Here is a 21,070-nt window from a genome sequence, read left to right on the forward strand (position 1 = left end):
GTTGAGTTGTTGTGACAGAACTTAAAGCTTCCATAGCCTTAAATACTTACTGTCTAGCTTTTTACAGAAAATGTTTCTCAACTCTTGTTCAAGACTCTATTCTGTTTCATTAATATATTTACTTTTCTGTCATGAATTGTGATGTTTTCTATAGGTTTCGGGTATTTGCCTTTGATCAGATTAAAGAAGTTTTAAAAAATTTCTGGTTTGCTGATTAGTTTTTTCCCCTCTTTTTAACCAAAAATGGGTGTTCATATTCATTTTAGACATAGAAAGAACTTACTGTTTGTTTTCTTTAATCCATAAATTGTGTGAATTATATTATTAGGTTCTAAAATATAAGCCATCTTTTTATTTGTGGTTAAGCCCCAGTTTGTTGCATTACAGTGTTCTTTTCATACTTTGCTGAATTCATTTTGCTAACACTTATTTGTACTGTCTATAGTCACCAGTGATTTTCCCTATATTGACTTTATTTGGGATAGTGGGGTCCTATTCTAATCTGATTTGAGTATCAGGATTCTGTAATTCCTGGGAATATAACCAGGGCTGTGTTCTGAGGTAATGGGAAGCTTTCTGTCTTTTATTATGCTTAAATAACATAATTTCTTGAATATTTAGTAGAAATTCCCATAATTATCTGAGATTAGTATAATTTAGGAAGATGACCTTTGCCTAACTTTTCAATATTTTTTTATAGTTATTGGTCTATTTAGATTTTCTACTTTTTCTTGAATCATTTGATAATTTGTTTTCCTTGAAAAATCATGCATTTCACTTAGATTTTTACAGTTTTTGATAAAAATTATAAGTTCACTGTATATTTAGAATCTCTGTATCTGTAGTTACATCTCTTTTCTCATTTATAAATGTGTGTGTTGTCTTTTCTCTGATCAGACATGTGAGTAGTTTGATGGTTTCAAAGAACCATTTTTTAGTTTTATTGATTTATTTTTATTTTTCACTTATTTTCTTTATTCCATTTCTTTAAATTTTTCCTTTTTTCTGACTTCTTCTAACTTTTAATAGTTTTAGTGCCTTTTCCAACTTTTTTCTAACTTCTAGTAATTTGAATGCCTATTAGTTCACTTATTTTCAGTATTATTTTCTAATAAATGCTACACATTTTTCTCCGATTATGGATTTGGCCATATTCTGTAGGTTTTGATATATAGTGCTCTTATTGTCATTGCTTTTTATTTTCTCTTTAACCCAATATTAATTTGGCATAAATTTGTAAAAATTTCCAAATGGAAAGTTTTGTTACTGTTGCTAATATGTAGCTTTATTATATTGTGTTTAAAAATATGTGATCTGTGGGGTTTCTTCTTTTTGGAGATAGTCTTTGTGGTGTATGTCAATCAGCTTTTGTGATTATTCCATAGATGTTCATAAAGATTGTAAGTTCTTGGTGTTGGGTACAAGGTTCTTTATTAGATCACTGTTTTAAATTATTATTTGAAGCTTTTTGATTTTGTAAGTCTAGATCATATCAACTTCTGAATGACATGTTAAAATCTCCCAGTGTTATTGTGAATTTATTGTTTATTTCTTATATATCTACTTTTCAATCTACATGTATTATTTTGCTGTAGACTTACTTATCTTTTGTAAATAGGGCTAACAGTTGACCAGTATGAACTGGTGGTATAGCTTACTGGTTGGCATCCAATCTGATCTGTGTAAGTCTGTGCCACATCAGTTGTCAAAATAGTTTTGATGTTATCATTGCTGTTAATTGCTTTATATCTGGTTTCAGGGTTCTTTTTAAAAATTTTTTTATTTTTAGATTTTATTTATTTGAGAGAGAGAGAGAGAATGAGTGGTGGGACAGGCAGTGGGAGAAACAGACTCCTTGTGGAGCAGGGAGCTGGACGTGGGACTCAATCACAGGCCCCTGAGATCATGACCTGAGCCAAATGCAGACACTTAACCAGCCCTCTGCCTTTGCTAGATTTTTAAAAATCATTATGAGGTTGAACATTTGCATGTGTATGTGTGTTTGTTTTTCTGTGTCTCTGTGTATGTGCACATTTTTACAATTTTTCTCATTCTGTGAACTGTCAGTTTTATATCCTTTTATTTGTATCTGCTGTGTGATTGGTTGTAATCTTGATCTTATAGAAACCTTTTACATTTAGAAAGTTTATCTTTTTCTGTAATGTGTACCAAATTTCTTTTCATAGTTTGTCTTTCTTTTGACATTGCTTTATAGTGTTTTTTCCCCTAACCATCTTATTAACTACTTTTTTTAGACCATGCTTTGCTTATTTTTCCTTTTCCTTTTTCTTGATTTACTGTTTTTTTTTTCTTTCCATGTAATGATATGAAAGTTACACATGCTAATTCTGTGCTTGCCTTAGTTGCTCAGAAATTATCACATACATTTAAACTGAAAGGGTCTTGTCATCTTTGAGGATACATTATGGTCTTTACCTTCTTTTGCTTTTCCCATATGTTCTATGTATTCTTGAATCTTATTCCAGATTATAATAACGCTAAGAAGCTAATTTTTTGGTCAGTCTTTCATAGTATTATTTAGACCTCACAGCCGTACTTATAAATATCAGTTTAGGGGCACCTGGGTAGCTCAGTTGGTTAAGCATCTGCCTTCAGCTCAGGTCGTGATCCCGGGGTCCTGGGATCGAGCCCAGCATCAGCCTGCTTCTCCCTCTCCCTCTGCTTGCCACTCACCCTGCTTGTGCATTCTCTCTCTCTCTCTCTCTCTCTCTCTGTCAAATAAATAAATTTTAAAAAATCTTAAAAATTTCTTTGTACTACCATTTCTCTTACTCATTTTTTTTCTTGAATTTCTTACTTTTCTGGAATAAATGTAAAATCTTTTTTTTTCCCAAAACAATTTTATGGCTTAACTTTAAAGTTAACTTTAAAGTTAACTTTAAAGTTTTTGTGTTTTTTTTTTTTTTAAGATTTATTCATTTGGGGGTGGACGGGCAGAGGGAGAGGAAGAGAGAGTCTCAAGCAGACTCCATGCTGAGCAAGAGCACAATGAAGGCCCAATCCCATGACCCTGAGATCGTAACCCAAGCTGAAATGAGGAGTCAGATGCTTAACCAGCTGTGCCACCCAGGGGCCCCTAAACTTTGAAGTTTTTTATGTCCTGAAGTGTTTTAATTTTGCTCCCATATTTGAGTAATAATTTGATAGGCCATACATTCCTATGAAAGTCATTTTGCTCAAAATATTGAAAGCACCATGTCACCGATGAAAAAGTTTAATGCCAGTTTCTAGAGTTTAAAAAAAAAAAAAGCTATGTTGGGCACTGATATATTATAGAGTGAATGTTTTAAAAGAAAAAAGTTGCAAAACAACATTTGTATTATGTCTCATTTATACATATGTGGATGTTCATAGAGGTCAGAAAGGGTATTTACCAATTATTGCCAATAGTGATTGTCCTGGTTATCTAGTACCATGTAATAAACTCCTCCAAAAGTTAGTATGCAAAATAACATTTATTATGTAAAGGGATTCTGTGCATCAGGAATTCAGACAGGACACAGCAGTGATGGCTAGGCACGGAGATGGGAAGTCTTGAATGGTCACTCCTATATCTTGTGCCTCTACTGGGATCACTGTAGGATGGACTGAACTGGGGCCGTCCTCCTACATGCCTATATGTGCCACTCCATATGGGGTTTTTGTGGCAGTTTGATTTGTATGGTGCTTCAGGATTCCAAGAACAAATATTCTGTAGTGAAGCTACATTAGCCTTCTGTGATCAAGCCATGGAAGTCAGCTAGTGGCATTCACCATACTCTTGTGGCAGCAGTCACGGGCTCACCCAAAATTGCTAGTGGGGACTGACATAGCTCCTACTTCCTGATGGGAGGTATCACAATTTATGGCTATGTTTTGAAACCATCACAGCTTCGTGGACAAGAGTGTTGGTTAAATGATGGCAGGAATTTTTAAAAAATCTCTTCTGTTCACTACTGATCCCCAGAAGAGTACTTGAAACCCAGTAGTGTTTGATAAATACATACTGAATGAATGAGGGATGGGGTTTTTGGTCCCCTAATGCTTTTTGGTACCAAATGAATGTTTCACAGTAAGCATAGATTATCTTTATAAATAGAAACAAAAATCAAAAGGTATATATTATGTTAATGTTTTAATTTATTTCATGATATCCTAGATATTTGAATGATTTCTATGAGTTGGAGCTACAGCATGGCTCTGGTGTTGTGGGTTGGAGCATTCCAGTGACTAAAGGAATTGTGCCTTCTCCAAGAGAATCCCACACAGCTGTCATATATTGCAAAAAAGATTCTGGAAGTCCTAAGATGTATGTCTTTGGTGGAATGTGTGGTGCTCGCCTGGATGATCTATGGCAACTTGACTTAGGTAAGCTTACCTTGATTCAGGCTCAGGAATTGGTTATGATTGATAAGGACATACGTAAAAATCACTTTTGAAAAATATTTTTGGTTACAGCATTTATTGAGTTACACTTAGATTTATAGAAGGCACTTGTAGCCAGCTCTGGGACAGCTGAGATGTATGCAAATGGTGGCTAATCAATGAAGTTAAACAAATGAATATTTGATTTATGGCAGTAACTCTCCTGTGCTCCTTATAAATAGGGTCGCCATATGTTGTGGTTTGCCTGAAAGGGCCCTGATTTATGTTTACTGTCCTCTGTAATTATTAGTAGTACCAATTATCACTCCATAAAGTGTCCCATTTGGGAATGATCAAATTTATATGGTTTTTCTGTCTACAGGAAATGTAACATTATTAACGTTATTGCCGGTCAGTGAAAACACTGGCTAGCTCTTTTTAAAGGGATCCTAGGAGTGAGTGATTGGAGGGTAGGTGTGCCTCTCACTTTTGACTATCTTCTACACAGTGTGTTCTTACTTAAAATGTTAAAATCCCTAATCTGGTTTTAATGCAAAATTGGTGGCACCCTAAATACACTTCCCATTACAGATGCTAACATTCAGGTGTAAACAAGATTATTGTAATTGACTATTTGTGTTAGCTGGAAATGTTTATTTATTTTTTTTTTTTTTAAAGATTTTATTTATTTATTTGACAGAGAGAGATCACAAGTAGACAGAGGCAGGCAGAGAGAGAGAGGGAAGCAGGCTCCCTGCTGAGCAGAGAGCCCGATGCGGGACTCGATCCCAGGACCCTGAGATCATGACCTGAGCCGAAGGCAGCGGCTTAACTCACTGAGCCACCCAGGCGCCCCTGGAAATGTTTATTTTAAGATGAAATTCAAGTAATGGTTTTGAAACATTTTTGCTTCTTTTTGTTAAGTCCTTTTTTGTTTTATTTTTTCAAATTCTGCAAGGTGAGAGGCGTCTGGGTGGTTCAGCCGTTAAGCATCTGCCTTCAGCTCAGGTCATGATCCCAGGATCCTGGGATCTAGCTCTGAATCTGACTCCCTGCTCAGCGGGGAGCCTGCTTCTCCTTTTCACATTCCCCCTGCTTGTGTTCCCTCTCTCGAGGTCTCTCTCTGTCAAATAAATAAATAAAATATTAAAAAAAAAATTCTGCAAGGTGAGGTAATTTGCTATTATTAAACCAAATTGCTAACATACTTATTTTTACTTCTAGAAACTATGTCTTGGTCAAAACCAGAAACTAAAGGGACAGTGCCACTTCCACGAAGCCTTCACACAGCCAGTGTTATAGGAAACAAGTATGGTGGTTTTCTTTTTTTCACTTTTTTTTAAAACCAACTTAAGAAAGATACACACAGGACGCCTGGGTGGCTCAGTTGGTTGGACGACTGCCTTCGGCTCAGGTCATGACCCCGGAGTCCCGGGATCGAGTCCCGCATCGGGCTCCCAGCTCCACGGGGAGTCTGCTTCTCTCTGACCTTCTCCTCGCTCATGCTCTCTCTCACTGTGTCTCTCTCAAATAAATAAATAAAATAAAAAAAAAATAAAAAAAAAAAAAAAGAAAGATACACACAAAGAGTGGTGCTACCCATTGCTTGGAAATAGATTATTGAATTTAACAATGATTGTGTCTACTAAAGCTAGAATAGTAAGCCTATAGAAGCTAGAATACTTACTGTGCCATTTTCTTATCCTGCCTCTTGCATTTCTGTACATTTCTTACAGCGCCTTGCACAGAGTAGATATTACATAAGTGTGAAGGAGAATGTTGTCTCACTGACCTGGCCTCCATTGCCAGGTTTGACACACCTAACTCACTGTTCCATTTTACTTATTTTTGGTAGCACTTGATTTGTTCTCATATATGGACTCAGTATGCACACAAAATGATTGAACTTTGAATAGAGTTATGGTTAGAACATAAACTCTGTAACCAAGTTGCATGAATTCAAGTCACCAGTTTTGTTATTTGTCATGTATGACCTGGGGCAAGGAAATTTAATCTGTCTGTACCTCAATTTCCACACATATAAAATGCAGATAATATTAAAACCTATATCAGTCTTGAGGATTAAATGGATTAATACGTATGAAATGCTTCAAACAGTGGCTGGTACATAAAGGGCACTCCATAAAGGTTAGCTATTACTATCATCAACAAGTTATCTTATTTGTGCATTATTGTGTAAAGAGAAATTAATTATTTTCTTTGTGTAGGGATTTTTTCCTATAAGTAATATTTTAGGAAATAACTAGAACCTCATTAGTTCTTTTTTTTTTAAATAGCCATAAACAAAATCTAATAAGCTATATTTTTTAGAATATCAGAATTCTTTTATAAAATATGGTTTTCCATTGGAACTCTAATAGAGTAGGAAATTGAGCTTGTCTAGTTGGCATGAGGTCACATGGGCCCTGAGTGCTGCCTGATGAACCTTTCTCCTTCAGCAGCTATTAGACCTATCTCAAGAACCCTTAGGGCCCCAAGGGACATAGTTTAAAGTTTTTTATTTGAGTGATATCAATGACAAAAGTTATAAGAAACTTAATCTTCTTTGGTTACTGTATGCATACAACTCTGAATTTGATTTTAGGTGTCATAGGTCATTTGACTATCTTTCTGACGGAGGTCCACTTAGTATATTATATATAATACTGATTTTCAAATGTATTAAAAGTGAAATATTCCCCACTTTATGTAACTTGCGAGAGAGAAATAATTTGATTCTGTATTGCTTCATGAAATTGTAGACTCTTCAGAGAAGACCACTTTATTCATTATCTTACTCCCATTACCTTGATCATAAGTAAGTGAATAGTCCTGAAGCTTTGAATCAACAAATAAGAAATTTAAATCTATTCTTAGCATTTTAAATCTGAAAAAAAAAAATTAAAGCTTTAGAAAAAAAATCAGCCACTTTATGTTCTCTCTTTTTGTTCAGGATGTACATTTTCGGTGGATGGGTTCCACATAAGGGGGAGAATATTGAGACTTCACCTCATGATTGTGAATGGAGATGTACTAGTTCCTTTTCTTACCTAAATCTCGGTGAGTCTTTTAAGAGTTACTTACTGAGATAAAACTTATTAATAAAAGAATTTTTGTTATTTTGTTGTTTAAGAACACTATAGTAGTCATGGATATTTCTATCTTCTAGATACAGCAGAGTGGACCACCCTAGTATCAGATTCTCAGGAAGATAAAAAAAATTCAAGGCCAAGACCAAGAGCTGGACACTGTGCTGTTGCAATTGGCACTCGATTGTATTTTTGGAGTGGAAGAGACGGCTACAAAAAAGCACTGAATAGTCAAGTTTGCTGCAAGGATCTTTGGTATCTTGATACTGGTAGGTAAGAGTATTCAACAAATATTTTTCCTTCAGGTAAATAAATACTTGAGCCCTACCTGTCTCTTGAGATTTAGTGTAAATGCCACTGCCTCTCTTTTCCATAATTAAAAATGAATGGAAGAAATATTGTATGTAGATATTTCCTACTCCAAGAGAATTCCCTTTTTTTTTCCCAAGAGAGTTTCTTAATGTCCCTTTCCTTGAGTATAGACTGGATTTAGTGACTCCCTTCCAAACCACAGAATATAGAAAAGGACCAGTAGTAGCTTAACAGTAGACAAACCTGGAAAATACCATCTTAATCAAATATTTGATTTAATAGTCAAAAATAATAATCAAGTATTTGATTGATAATCAAAAATCAGATGTTTTCCTAGCGAGAACTCCCACCCCCCACACACCTTTCTTTGTTAACATTAAACAGGCATCTGTACCTTTTAAATTTCACTGTATAATACTGAAAGAAGACAGAAGTGTTCAAATAATTATAACTTCTACATTACAGGTTATGTTTAGATGTAGAACTAGCGCTAATGATAGTCATGTTGAATCATTTAGCCCTGCTTCTCATATGATGGGATAAGAAGAAACTTCAACTGTGTTACTGCAAAATCCATAACCTCATTCTGAGAAATTACCAACAAACCCAAAATGAGGGACATCCTAGACATTCTATATGAATAGCGCTCTTCAAAAACTTCAAAGTGATGGAAAACAAGGAAAGTGAGGGTTCAGTTAAGGTTCAGTCAGTTAGTTACGTGCCTGCCTTTGGCTCAGGTCATGATCTCAGGGTCCTGGGATTCAGCCCTGCTTTGGGCTCCCTGCTTCTCCCTCTCCCTCTGTGATCTCTCACTTTTGCTCTCTCTCAAATAAATGAATAAAATCTTTTAAAAAAACAAAAAACAAGGAAAATGAGAAATAGTCACAAATTAGAGGAGACTAAGGAGACATGAAGACTAAATGTAAGGTGGTACCCTAGATTGGATGGAACACACACACACACACACACACACACACACACACTAGTTGGAAAACTGGTGATATCTGAGTAGTCTGTAGTTTAGTTAATAGTATTATTCAAAAAAAAAAATAGTATTATTCCAGTGTTAATTTCTTAGTTTTAACAAATATGTTAGCATTAAGGGAAACAGTAAAGAGTATATGGGAACTCTGTGTTTTTTCTGTAAATCTAAAAGTATTCCAAAATAAAGGATTTTTTTTAAAAGATTTATTTTTAGAGAGAGAGAGAGACTGCATAGAAAATATGGGAGGGGGGCAGGCAGAGGGAGAGGGAGAGAATCCCAAGCAGTCTCCCAGCTAAGCATGGAGCCTGAGGTAGAGCTAAGTCCCACGACTCTAAGATCATGACCTGAGCCAATATCAAAAGTCAGATGCCCAACCAACTGAGCCACCCAGGTGCCCCTGAAAAGATTTTTACAAAAGTAGTTCAACACTAAAAATTTTAAAATATGGAACTCATCCATTTTTTTCAATAAATACTTATTGATTGACACATGTCTATCAGGAATTTTTCTAGGTTGTTTTATATGCTGAGAAGTGAAACGTTACAGCAGTGAAAGGGACTGATATGATAATGTCCCTGATATCAAATAACTTATATTCTTGGAAAGTATGAGGGCAGCAGGATGACAGGCACTAATCAGACAAATTAACAAAATAAGTTCCGTTTCTGGTAAGCGTGTGAAGATAGTAACATAGACCACTGGGATAGTAGATGGGGTACTGGTATAGGTACCACTAACTTCAGGGTGGGTAGTTAGAAAAGTATGAGAAGGCATTTGGGATATAATCCAAATGGAGAAAAGATGCTATCCATGGGAAAGGCTAGGGGATAAACACTATAGCAGGGGTGAACAGCAAGTACAAGGGCCCTGAGATAGGAACACTTGGTACATTTGGGAACAGATTTGAGCTGAGTGGAAGAGGACAGTGTAGGAATGGAGGTTAGGGAAGTGACAGCAGGACAGATCATGTAAGGCCTCGCACATCGCGGTAAAGTTTAGGTTGTTTATAAAGTACAAGGGTAGTTTACTTATTAGTTGGAAGGAGAGATGTGTCATGATCTGATGTATGTTTTGGAATGGGCACTGCATTTGTTTGGAAAATAAATTGTAGGTGGGCAAAAGTGCACACAGGGAGACCAGTTAGAAGTCTTTCACAGGAGTCTGAGAAGTCTTAAGACTACAGTGGTGCCAATGGAGATGGGGAGGATATGGATATGTTTTGGAGTTCTTATTGACAGAATGGCTGATGAATTGGGTGTGGCATGTGGCACAAAGAGGGGAATGGAGGATGAAGTTTTTAGCTTGAATAACTTGGTGGTATTTCCATTTACTGGGTTGGGGAAGACTGAGGAGAATACCAGTTTGTGGAGAAAATTAAGTTTCATTTAGACTATGCTAAGTTTGAAATAAGGAGATGAAATATGTAGTTGATGAATAAAGAAATCTGGAGGTCAGTCAAGAAATCAAATCTGGAGATGTAATGTATGTTGCTACATGAGAAAAGCAGATTCTAAAACATGCCTATGATTCCAGTTTCTTTTAAGCATATAAACAGAAAAATCTGGAAGTATACATTGTGTACCAAAATGTTATCTAAAAGGTGATATTCAGCATTTTCTGAAAGGTTTTTCTCTCATCTTTATTTTCTACAGAAGCATGTATTGCTTTGGTAATATAGAAACAGTTTACTTTTAAAATTAAGATAATTGGAAAATAATAAATGGAACAACTAAGTTAGAGACTAAATATTTTCTGTGGAAGAAGCACATACTAGTAAGCAGGAAATACAGAAAATCCAACTTACTGATGCATCTTCGAAATTGGGAGTTGTTGCCTGAAGTCCAAGGATAAACTTTAGTCTCTGAGATTGGAAGAAAAATATGTGTGTATAGGTTTTTCTTGGCCGAATACATCACTTTCAACAGATTACCTAAGGGATCTATGACTAAGGGATCTGGCCAGTTTTTCCATAAACCTTTTCTTTAGACATGAATAGCTATCTAAAAGTAATCGTGGCTACTATCATAAGGTCCAAGTTTAGACTTTGCTTCTCCTCTTGATAAATTGGCATGAATTTGGGGGATTGGGGAAATGAGGGCTCTTCATCTTGCCTGTTTTCACTTTTAGTTAATCTTTGTGAACTTGTTAATATTTAAAAGAGTGGTTAATTCCATGAAGCTTTTTTATGCAAAATAGCAGTCCTTTGCTCCAACCTACCTCTCATTTTCCTTGCTTCATAATCATCTGCTTTCAACTCTGTTAAACAATTCTTTTGGTATTTATTTCCATATTTCCATATAACACAAATATATTGTTACTTTGATTTTTTTCAGTTTAGGCATAAAATGCTCACTTTCTACTCTGGAAATTAAGGATTTAATCTCTTCTTCCCATCATTCCTTGCCTCTCTCCTATATGCCTTTCCTACCCCCACTCTCTCAATATGTTATACCATAATTTTGTTAGATGAGTATTCATTGTTTACATTATGACCACATAAACACTGTTTGCAGGTGAGCCATGTAGAATATTGTTATACTTTTCTTGCACAATTTTTTATTTGCCATGGGTTAATAATTGTTACGTTTGTTTGTTTTAGATTTGTATGTATTTACCACTAATTCAATCCATACTCTGTTATTTGCTTAAATCTTCTCTCACTATCTCATCAGATATTCTATCAAATTTCATCGTCTTGAAGAAATTTCTCCTGCTTCAATCTGGGATGGTTGTCCTCCACAAATCGAGCCCAGCTATCATCTTGGCGTCTCCCTTCATCATCTTCCTGGGGATATCTTTTGCCTCTCACCTGTGCCGGATTCCCTGTTTCCTGGATTCCATATTTTTTCCCTTTCTTAGTTTACTTTTTCATTTTTTGTGGCACACATCCCAGGAAAAGGGTGCATAGGTGATAAATTTATTTTGAGATTTCACATTGTTTGGAAGTATGTTCAGTCTTTCTTCCACTTAATTGGCGATTTGCATGATAATAGAATTCTACACAGGAAGTCATTACCCTTCAAAATTTTGAAAGCATTGTTACACTGTATTCAAGCTTCTAGGTTTTTGTTGAGAAACCCAAACCATTTCTTATTTTTGTTCTTTTTAAATGTGACCTTTCCCCTCACCCTTGATAGCTTTCAGGGTTTTTTTGTGGGGTTTTTTTTTGTCCCTACTATTCTTAAATTTCATGGTGATTTTTTTTTTTTTTTTGTCCCTACTATTCTTAAATTTCATGGCGATGTTCTTAAATTTCATTGTGCTTCTATTTTTAACCCATTGTGTTGAGTACTTATTGGGCCCTTTTAGTTTAGAAACTCATGTTCTTCAGTTCTGGGTATTTTCTTGATTTATTTCATTGATTTGTACCCTTCTGTTTTCTCTCTTTTCTCTACATGTGACTTATATTATGTGGGTGGTGTACCTCTTGGACTTGTCTTCTTATTATTTCCTTGTATAGGTTGTCTTACTTTAAGAAATTTAAATAAACCGGATTGTGAATAGGATTATGGAGAAATCTACATGGGGAATAGTTGGAGGAACTAGGTTTACTTACCCTCTAAAACACAGTCATCAAATTTTTCTCTAATGGGCTAGATAGTGAATATTTTAGGCTTTGTAGGCCATATGGTCTCTATTACAATGATGAAATTCTGCTGCTGTAGAAAAAGGAATGATAACTAATACACAAACAAATGAGCATCACTGTGTTTCAATAAAACTTTATTTACAAAAACACACCATAAGCCAGCCAGTTTGGTGACCCCTTCTCTAAAAAATACAAAAAGACAGATAATAGACTTATTCAATATCTATAAGGATTCTATATAAGGATTAAATTATAGCTTACAGATATCAACTCATTAGAAGAAAAAATTTTCTTATATAACTGTCTAAAGATGGAATGTACTCCTTTAGGAATTCTGAGTTCTCTGAATTGGTAGGTAAACAAAAAGAGGACAAGGATAAAGTAGAAATAATCTCAGATTCTTTTTCCTGGCTCTAAAACTCTATGATTGTTATTTGTTTTGGAAATGTTGGTAATATTTTATACCAAAGTAGTTACTTGTTTGGGGTAGTACAAGTTTTGATAAGAGGGTATTAACTTCAAGAAGTTGTGATTTTCCAAAATATGTCCAAATCATCTTAGCGAACATTAACACTATTTCTGACTTGTATACTATTGGCTGAAAATTGCCTCATTAAAATTCTAAAAAACTTACAAAGAAGGTAAAATAATGTAGCTATAACTATAAAATACTTGCTTCCCCCGCCCTCCTTGTACTTCTATGATTAAACATTTCTTTCTGATTCTAATGACACAAATAGCTTGGAGCCGGATTGTTTTGTGTGTAGAGCTATTTGTATAAGGAACTAACTAAATAAATAGAATCAGAACCCCAAACTGTTTTCATTTGACCTAGGATAGCTATGTTTATCTGAGTAAATTTTCTCCTTCTTGGTAGACAGTTGAAATACTCATTGCTAATGTTTTCAGAGCCCTAGACCCACACAAACTATGTAGGCAAAATATTGATACATTGGAAACATCAACGTATAACATCAATATTGTTCTTTAGAGAAACCGCCGGCACCATCACAAGTACAGCTGATCAAGGCCACTACCAACTCTTTCCATGTCAAATGGGATGAAGTGCCCACAGTTGAGGGCTATCTTTTGCAGCTGAATACAGACTTACCCTACCAAGCTGCATCATCAGATTCTACAGCAACACCAAATATGCAAGGTAACATAATTTTTACCTGAAAGCATCCATGCTCATTTGCTTTTTTAAAAAGTTACTGCAGGAAAACCAGTGATTATGGCTTAGTTTTAAAAATTTTTATGATGTTTCCTGCCTGGTTAATCAAGTATGTTGCGTTTCAACTCTGAAACTTGCCTGTCTTATCATTAAGCTGTGGTAGAATGCATAGATGTGTAGGATACAATGTTTTGTTTTTCTGCAATTCATTCTGATGTACTTTCTTAATTTGACTTGATACTTGACTTCAGGAGATGGTTTTATTTAGCACATAAATATTTCAGCTTTTTTCAAAAGTATTTTTGTACAGTAACAGGCACTTAGAAACATTTTTAATTTTACATGTTCTTTTAGAAAGGATTTTAGTCAACTATTAAGCAAACTATTAAGAAAATAGATAAATTTTGATAAAGATACTTTTTAACCTTTAATACATAACTTCTAGAAATACTTGATTATATTTTATTGAAGCTAATTCAGAGCATGTCAGTATGAACTTTCTTATTCCTACAGGAGTCAGAATGGACCCTCACAGACAAGGCAGTAATAGCACCATTCCTAACAGTGTAAGTTAAAAAAAAAATTTATGATGACAAATGATTGTTTAAGGTTAGAGTCTCAATTTTTATTCATATTTTTAGCATATTACCCTAGGACAGAGGTTCTCAACCCTGGCTGCATATTAGAATCACCTCTGAGATTAAAAAACAATCATACACAGAATCCCAGCCTTTTCCCAGATTTAGTGAAGCAGAATCTTTAGGATGTCCTCCATGTTATTTTTTATGTTCCACAAGTAAGTGAAACCATATGATAATTGACTTTCTCTGCCTGACTTATTTCACTCAGCATAATCTCCAGTCCCTTCCATATTGATGCAAAGTTTGGGTATTCATCCTTTCTGATGGCTGAGTAATATTCCATTGTATATATATATATGGACTACCTCTTTATCTATTCATCTGTTGAAGGACATCTTGGATCTTTCCATGGTTTGGCTATTGTGGAAATTAAGGAGGGCATGTATTACATTGAGCACCGGGTGTTGTACATAAACAGTGAATCTTGGAACACTGCATCAAAAACTAATGATGTATTTTATGATGACTAACATAACACAATTTAAAAAAAAAAAAACAAACTTTAGGTTGATGCCCAGTTAACTGCGGTTTTAAGGAGCACTCCATAGATCACTATGACAGTAGCCTAGGTTAAGAATCCCTTAACCAAGAAATTGAAGTCTCCCCTCACTACACATAGCTTCAGAGGCTAATCCCTTAGAGTTTATACTTACAGTATCTTGAAATCTATCTTTTTGACATTTCTAAATGTCACACACACTCATTTTAAATTTCAACCAATACTTCGAAAATGGATGTGAAATATATTTCTTTACTATGTACTTTGCCAACCAAAGAATATGAGTTGCTAAATTGAGCACTGATGTTTGTGAGGTTCCTTCTTTTTTATGAAGGCCTTCACAATAGATATTTGTAGAGACTAATGAGTAAGATTACTAGGGTTTACCCTGGTTTTATATGGCAAACTTCTGTCTAAATATACAGTAGATTGTTTTCAGGGAAAATGATGTAGGCATAAGCGCATGTGTTCTGAACATGGCTGTATGATGGACAAATATCTTTAGGGCCATAAGAAGTTGTAATTGACTATAGAGGTATAATTAACAATCAAGATGGAGACAGAAAAGTAACAAAAAACAGGTAAGTAAAAAGAGGCAGCAATATTGGGGTTTTTGAATGAAGCCACATCACTTTTATGGTGCAGTAGACCCATAGGTATTGCTATGTAGTAGTAACTGATACTCATAATGATCTGAATTATCAAAAAGTCTAAATATATTCATTATAGTATGTATAAGAAGACAGAAACAGACTTAGAAAGATTCCTGTCTAAAATGTTTAATGGTAAAGAATATTGATACATGTATGTGTTAAATCTTGATCTCTCTTTGGAAAACTCAGTCATACAGAGTAATTCATTTGCTTGAACTGAGATTTTATTTTTAGGAGTCATCAAATCTTTAATATCCATATTGACCTTGTTAAGAAAATTTGACAAAAATGTTAAACTTGGTAGCTTTGGCATTGTCTCCTGTGTTACATACGTATTTACTTGAATACTACTACCACTTATAAAAATGTTTTTTTTTTTTTTTCCCCTCAGAATATACCCTCCCATTCCCCTTCAGAACCTGGTCTATTCAGAATGGAGATTAAGTGAAGAAATTGTTTTCTTAAACTACTGTAAAATTTAAAGAATAATCCTGTATAAATTAAGAATATAATTTAAACTGTTTTATATCTTGGTAAATTTATTTTCAAAAGCATTTAAGTTGTAAATTATTTTGCTTATTTTTTACATGTATTTTTATTAATTGAACATTGCTTCCTACAATAAACTATTTTATTTCTTATAGATCAGTGATACAATGAACAGTACAAAAACTGAATATACAGCTATGAAAGGAACTTCTGTGAAAAACAGACCAGATCTCAAAGCATCAACTGATTCTAATGCTACTTTACATTCATCTTTGGCAACTAATGCTTCTAATCATAATAGTTGTGTCGTGGATGTGCTAAGGAAAAACGAAGGTATAAAGATGGCATTTTAAATAAACCTTTTTACAATAGTAGGGAATTTTGACTTTGGAAAAGTAAATGTTCTATGGTTTTGATCCATTTTCAAAATAATAATAAGCTTTCCATATTGACTCTAGTTGGAGATACCAAGATACCAAGGAACTACTTACCCGAATAGTAATGCTTAGTTATGAGCTACAAAATTCAGATGAGGCAAGCTCTTATATGACATTTGAGGTTGGCCAGTATTGCATTGTCCCTTTCCCATTACTGTATTTTCTTAGCACTTAGAACTATCTGAAATTATTTGTTTTGGGCAGAGATTTTCTTATTTATTTCTATTTCCTCAGCACCTGAATCCATGCCTGGTTAATAGTAGTCACTTAGTAAATATTTGTTTAGCAAGTAACTGGATTATCCTCAGAAAGAGTTCATTTATGAGAACTGTTGATTACATTCATGGGACAGCTTGTAATTCGGTGAACTTTGTAATGTAAAGTGAGTTCATTTGAATATTCTCATGCCATTTGAGATACATTAAGCATTGTGCCTTATTTAAATATCTAAAATTATTTTATAAATCTCATTCTGATATGTCTGTGACATAGACACACATGACTGTATTTTTAATTTGAAAACATCGTGACAGCTGATAAAAATCTAAATCCTCTTCCATAATGCAAACTTAACAGTATGAGTATTATTTTTATTTCCATTTTTCTTCATGAGTCCATGATAGATGAAGTATTCAAGGAAAATAATTTGCTCATTTTTCCTCCTTTCATTATGTGTGGAAAAAGAGAATACTTTTGTTTTCTTGATTTTCTGATGGAATGATTTGCTCAAAATTATAAAAGCCTGGTCCTGGGCTGCAGCTTATATTTCTGTCTTCTTTTTTTTCTTTTAAGATTTTATTTATTTATTTGTCACAGAGAGAGAGAGAGAGAGTACAAGCAGGGGAATAGCAGGCAAGGGGGTTAGGGAGAAGCAGGCTTCCCGCTGAGCAGGAAGCCTGATGAGGGACTCAGTCCTAGGACCCTGGGATCCTGACCTGAGCTGAAGGCAGATGTTTAACCAACTGAGCCACCCAACCACCCCTATTTTTCTTTCTTACAGTGATTTTCTATATCTGTCTTATAAAGAAGTTTATATTCTTAGAAAACAAGAGCTTTGAGATTTCAGATGCACTCTAAATCCTACATTGTAAGGCAGTTTGGATAAAATTAGTACTAGGCAAATTGGAAAACCATAGTGGTTGTACAATGACTGTATCTGGCAGACATTCAAAGATATGAATGAATGGCTACCCAATGTCAGGACTTTTTCTCTGTAGGTTAGAGTAGCTGGTATGTTTCAAAAGTGGGAAGAGTGACATGACTAGTTGTTGTTGTTCTTGTTATTGTTCTTATAGTTTGAAAAGAACACTCTGGGGACGCCTGGGTGGCTCAGTTGGTTGGATGACTGCCTTCGGCTCGGGTCATGATCCCGGGATCCCGGGATCGAGTCCCGCATCGGGCTCCCAGCTCCATGGGGAGTCTGCTTCTCCCTCTGACCTTCTCTTGCTCATGCTCTCTCTCACTGCCTCTCTCTCAAATAAATAAATAAAATCTTAAAAAAAAAAAAAAAAGAAAAAGAAAAGAACACTCTGGGCTCACCATCAGAACTATAGTAGGAAATGATTGGGAGGCCCGATAGGGTGTTCTTTTAGGACTACAAGAGTCACAGAGACTAAAGCAGTGGGTGGGATGGAGAGGAGAGAATATATCATTTCTCAGACTTTTAGAAACTAGCATCCATTATTAGCCTTGGAAACTAGTTGGGTATGAGAAATAAAAATGAGTTGACCATGACTCCTAGTTTTTTGGGTTGGAAATTCAATGGATAATGGTACTCTTTATCAAGATAAGAAATACAAGAGCAAGGACAGACTTGGGGAAAAGGTAAGTTCAATTTCGAATTTAGTGTTTTTGAGGCACTGAAGAACATATTGGTAAAGATTTCTAATGATCAGTTGGATACTTAGGTGTAGAGTTTAGGTAGTAGTTTTTAGCTGGAAGTAAAACTTAGAAGTTAAGGGTATCTAAAATATAAGCTCCAAGACAAGGGACCTTGTCTGACTTGTTTACTGTGAGATTTCTAGCACCTCCCACAGTGCCCAGGACATAGGTATTTGAGAAATTTATGATTTGTAAATGGTAGTTAAAGCATAGGAAGATATGTAAATGGAGAAAAGGGAAGGCTTGGAACGCCTGCATTTAAAGAGTCATTTTAAGAGAAGAAACCAACTTAAGAGATTGGAAAGCAGTTCCTAGAAGGTCAGGAAAAGAACCAGAGATTGGTGTCCTACTTTTTCTGGGCATCACAGTTTGTGACTATATATTTATTGTGTGTGCTTGTCTTTCTCTATCACATGATTATAACTTGATGAGGTATTAACCATGCCTGCTTTGTTTCAGCATTGTAGAAAGAAGCACAATATCTGGTAAATAGCAAATCTCCGGTGTTGTGGAATGAGTAATTATAAAACATAGAAAGAAACAGCTTCAAAAAGGAGTATGTGGTCAGCGTTGTTTACATTGCAGAAAGGTCAAGTAAATAGAAATCGAAAGGCATCCTTTAGAAATCATTGATATTTGCCAGAGTCATTTCACTAGAGTAGTGGTCCAGAAACCAAGTTTTAGGAGGTCAAACAAGTAGAGACTTCTCTGAAGGGAATTAGTGAGGGGCTAAGGTAACTGGAGGAGATTTGCAGGGTCAGAGAAGATGCATGCTTGTTTGCTTGAGAGACCTGATAATGTTTATGGACCAATGGCCAAAAACTACTAATGGAAAAGAATCTGAAAACCCTGAAGAGAAAGGAATGATTGATGAAAGAGGTTCCCAAAATGGGAAGGAATGGGACCAAGAGCACAGGAGGATAAATTATCCTTCTTCAGGAGAGAGGTCAGTTCATCCTCTGAAGTGGAAGAGAAGACAGAAAGGATGGGCGCAATCACAAACATATTTCTAGTTTAGGGCAGGAGAGGCAGAAAACCAAGGGTATGCATTCCTGATGACTTCTATATTTTTCCCTAAAATGAGAAGCAGGGCATTTGATCCATGATTTAGGAGAGTCCAAGAACAATGATTCAGTGCTTAGAGTAGAAGAAGGAGCTGAGATGTTGGACATCTGCTATCTGTATAGTGCAGTTTATTTTTCTAAACATTTTATGCCTAGTGGTTAATTCATATGAATGACATGTACGGTACTCATGTTTGTATTTTTAAAATTGAAAATAGCAAGAATTGTATGACAAGAACCATAAGACAGCACAGTTATTGCAGGCATTATGTTAACAATTGATCTTTTCACTTTAATTTTAGGTCCTCATACTTCAGCAACTATAGGTGTTCTAAGTAGTTGCCTGGACTTAAGAACAGTAATCCCCGAAACTTCTGTATCCAGTTCTGTTTCCAGCGCACAAACTATGGTAACCCAGCAGACCATTAAAACTGAATCATCCAGTACAAATGGGGCAGTTGTTAAAGATGAAACTTCACTAACAACATTCAGTACCAAATCTGAAGGTTTGAAATGTGTTTCACATACTGTATTTTGAACCATTTTTGTATATAAATTCATCAAGCTTATTTGTTTAGATGGGAATTGCATTTCATCTTGGATTGAATCATATATAAAGAGATAAAACATTTCAATGAAAATTATTATATACTCTGCTGCCTTCCATAAATATTTAAATCAGCACACACAGAAATACATTCAGAATGTATTTATCCTACTGTGAATATGTTCAGCAAATTTTTTTTCCCCATAGAAAAGATTCATTCTTTAGACTTTGGAGTAACAATTCTCCCAGCTTGATTGATTTCTGATTTTGCAAATTCTCATTTCATTCTTTTGCAATAGGACTTGTGTTTCATCTTTGGTAAACATTCTCTGAAGTTCTAGTTAGTCTTCAAACCCTTGAGAAGTGAACTTTGTGAATTAGTTCAATTTAGAGGGTCCATATTTCTATTATTGTGCTTTTCTCCCTCTGGCTCTTTTTTGTATGTTTATAAATTATATTTTAATGTGTCTGTTTGCGAAGTGATTACGTAAGTCTTATATGATGAATTGTTTGGTTTTTAGTTGATGAAGCATGTGCATTGCCTGCATCTAAGATCAGCCGTGTAGAAGCACATGCTACAGCGATGCCATTTTCTGTAAGTATCTGACCTGAAGATCATACGTGTTTAAAGGTGGAATGCTGAGCAACTTCAGCATAAATTCATGAAAAGATTCTTGAGTGTCCTCTAGTAATGACTTGCCAAAGACTGAAAAATGAAGGCTTGAATAGAAAAAATGTTTACAATATAATGTTAAGTGAAAAAAAGCTGCATAAAAATTTGTGTGTATATATATAAATACATATATTTTTATATATATACTATGATCCCAACTTTATTAAAAGATACACACGATACATACATTCTCACTCTCATGTGAGTCCACGCACATCCACACTATAATGCTAGGTGACTTTCTCCAGGCTCTGTGGCCACAGATAACTTTTACTTAATCTCTCTGGGCCTTCAATATTTTTGTATAGTGAAATGTGCTGCTTTTATAATCAGAAATATGAGTGTGTGTATGCGTACATGTATATGTAAGTTACGTTAATGTCTTAAAGAGTAAAAGGACATATCACAGATTATAAAATTTCAGTGGCTCTATTGCTAGCTATTAATTGGGAGAACAGCAGAATATTGCAGTATTGGGTACCTATAGGGTAACCCAATAATCTCTGACATTGAGTTGTTTTATGAAAGGCCAAAATTGGTCTGCAACTTAACTTAAAATGCTAGGTATGTGCCTCACAAATACACCATGATTGTCTTAATGAGGTAAATATAAGGGTAATATATATGTGTGTGTGCATGTGTGTGTATATACTTCTTAATTTATTTTTAAAA

At 35.0% G+C, this 21,070-nt stretch overlaps 1 protein-coding gene across 5 annotated transcripts in view; it reads left to right on the forward strand.

Moving 5' to 3' along the window:
* HCFC2 (host cell factor C2) overlaps window positions 1-21,070 on the forward strand; it is a 63,942-nt gene that overhangs the window by 6,695 nt on the left and 36,177 nt on the right. For all 5 annotated transcript variants that reach the window (XR_004380203.1, XM_032836750.1, XM_032836748.1 and 2 more), the window contains exons 4-12: window positions 4,160-4,368; window positions 5,590-5,674; window positions 7,319-7,425; window positions 7,535-7,723; window positions 13,332-13,499; window positions 14,028-14,080; window positions 15,952-16,129; window positions 19,481-19,684; window positions 20,247-20,320. Coding sequence is in view for 4 of the 5 variants with exons in the window: in XM_032836750.1 (XP_032692641.1) it covers window positions 4,160-4,368; window positions 5,590-5,674; window positions 7,319-7,425; window positions 7,535-7,723; window positions 13,332-13,499; window positions 14,028-14,080; window positions 15,952-16,129; window positions 19,481-19,684; window positions 20,247-20,320 (1,267 nt within the window). In the remaining variant the exon portion in view is untranslated. The remainder of the gene's footprint in view (window positions 1-4,159; window positions 4,369-5,589; window positions 5,675-7,318; window positions 7,426-7,534; window positions 7,724-13,331; window positions 13,500-14,027; window positions 14,081-15,951; window positions 16,130-19,480; window positions 19,685-20,246; window positions 20,321-21,070) is intronic.

The sequence above is a fragment of the Lontra canadensis genome, unplaced genomic scaffold (genome assembly GCF_010015895.1).
Source record: "Lontra canadensis isolate GAN:19392208 unplaced genomic scaffold, GSC_riverotter_1.0 scaffold93, whole genome shotgun sequence".
In the NCBI taxonomy this organism is placed as follows: Eukaryota; Metazoa; Chordata; class Mammalia; order Carnivora; family Mustelidae; genus Lontra; species Lontra canadensis.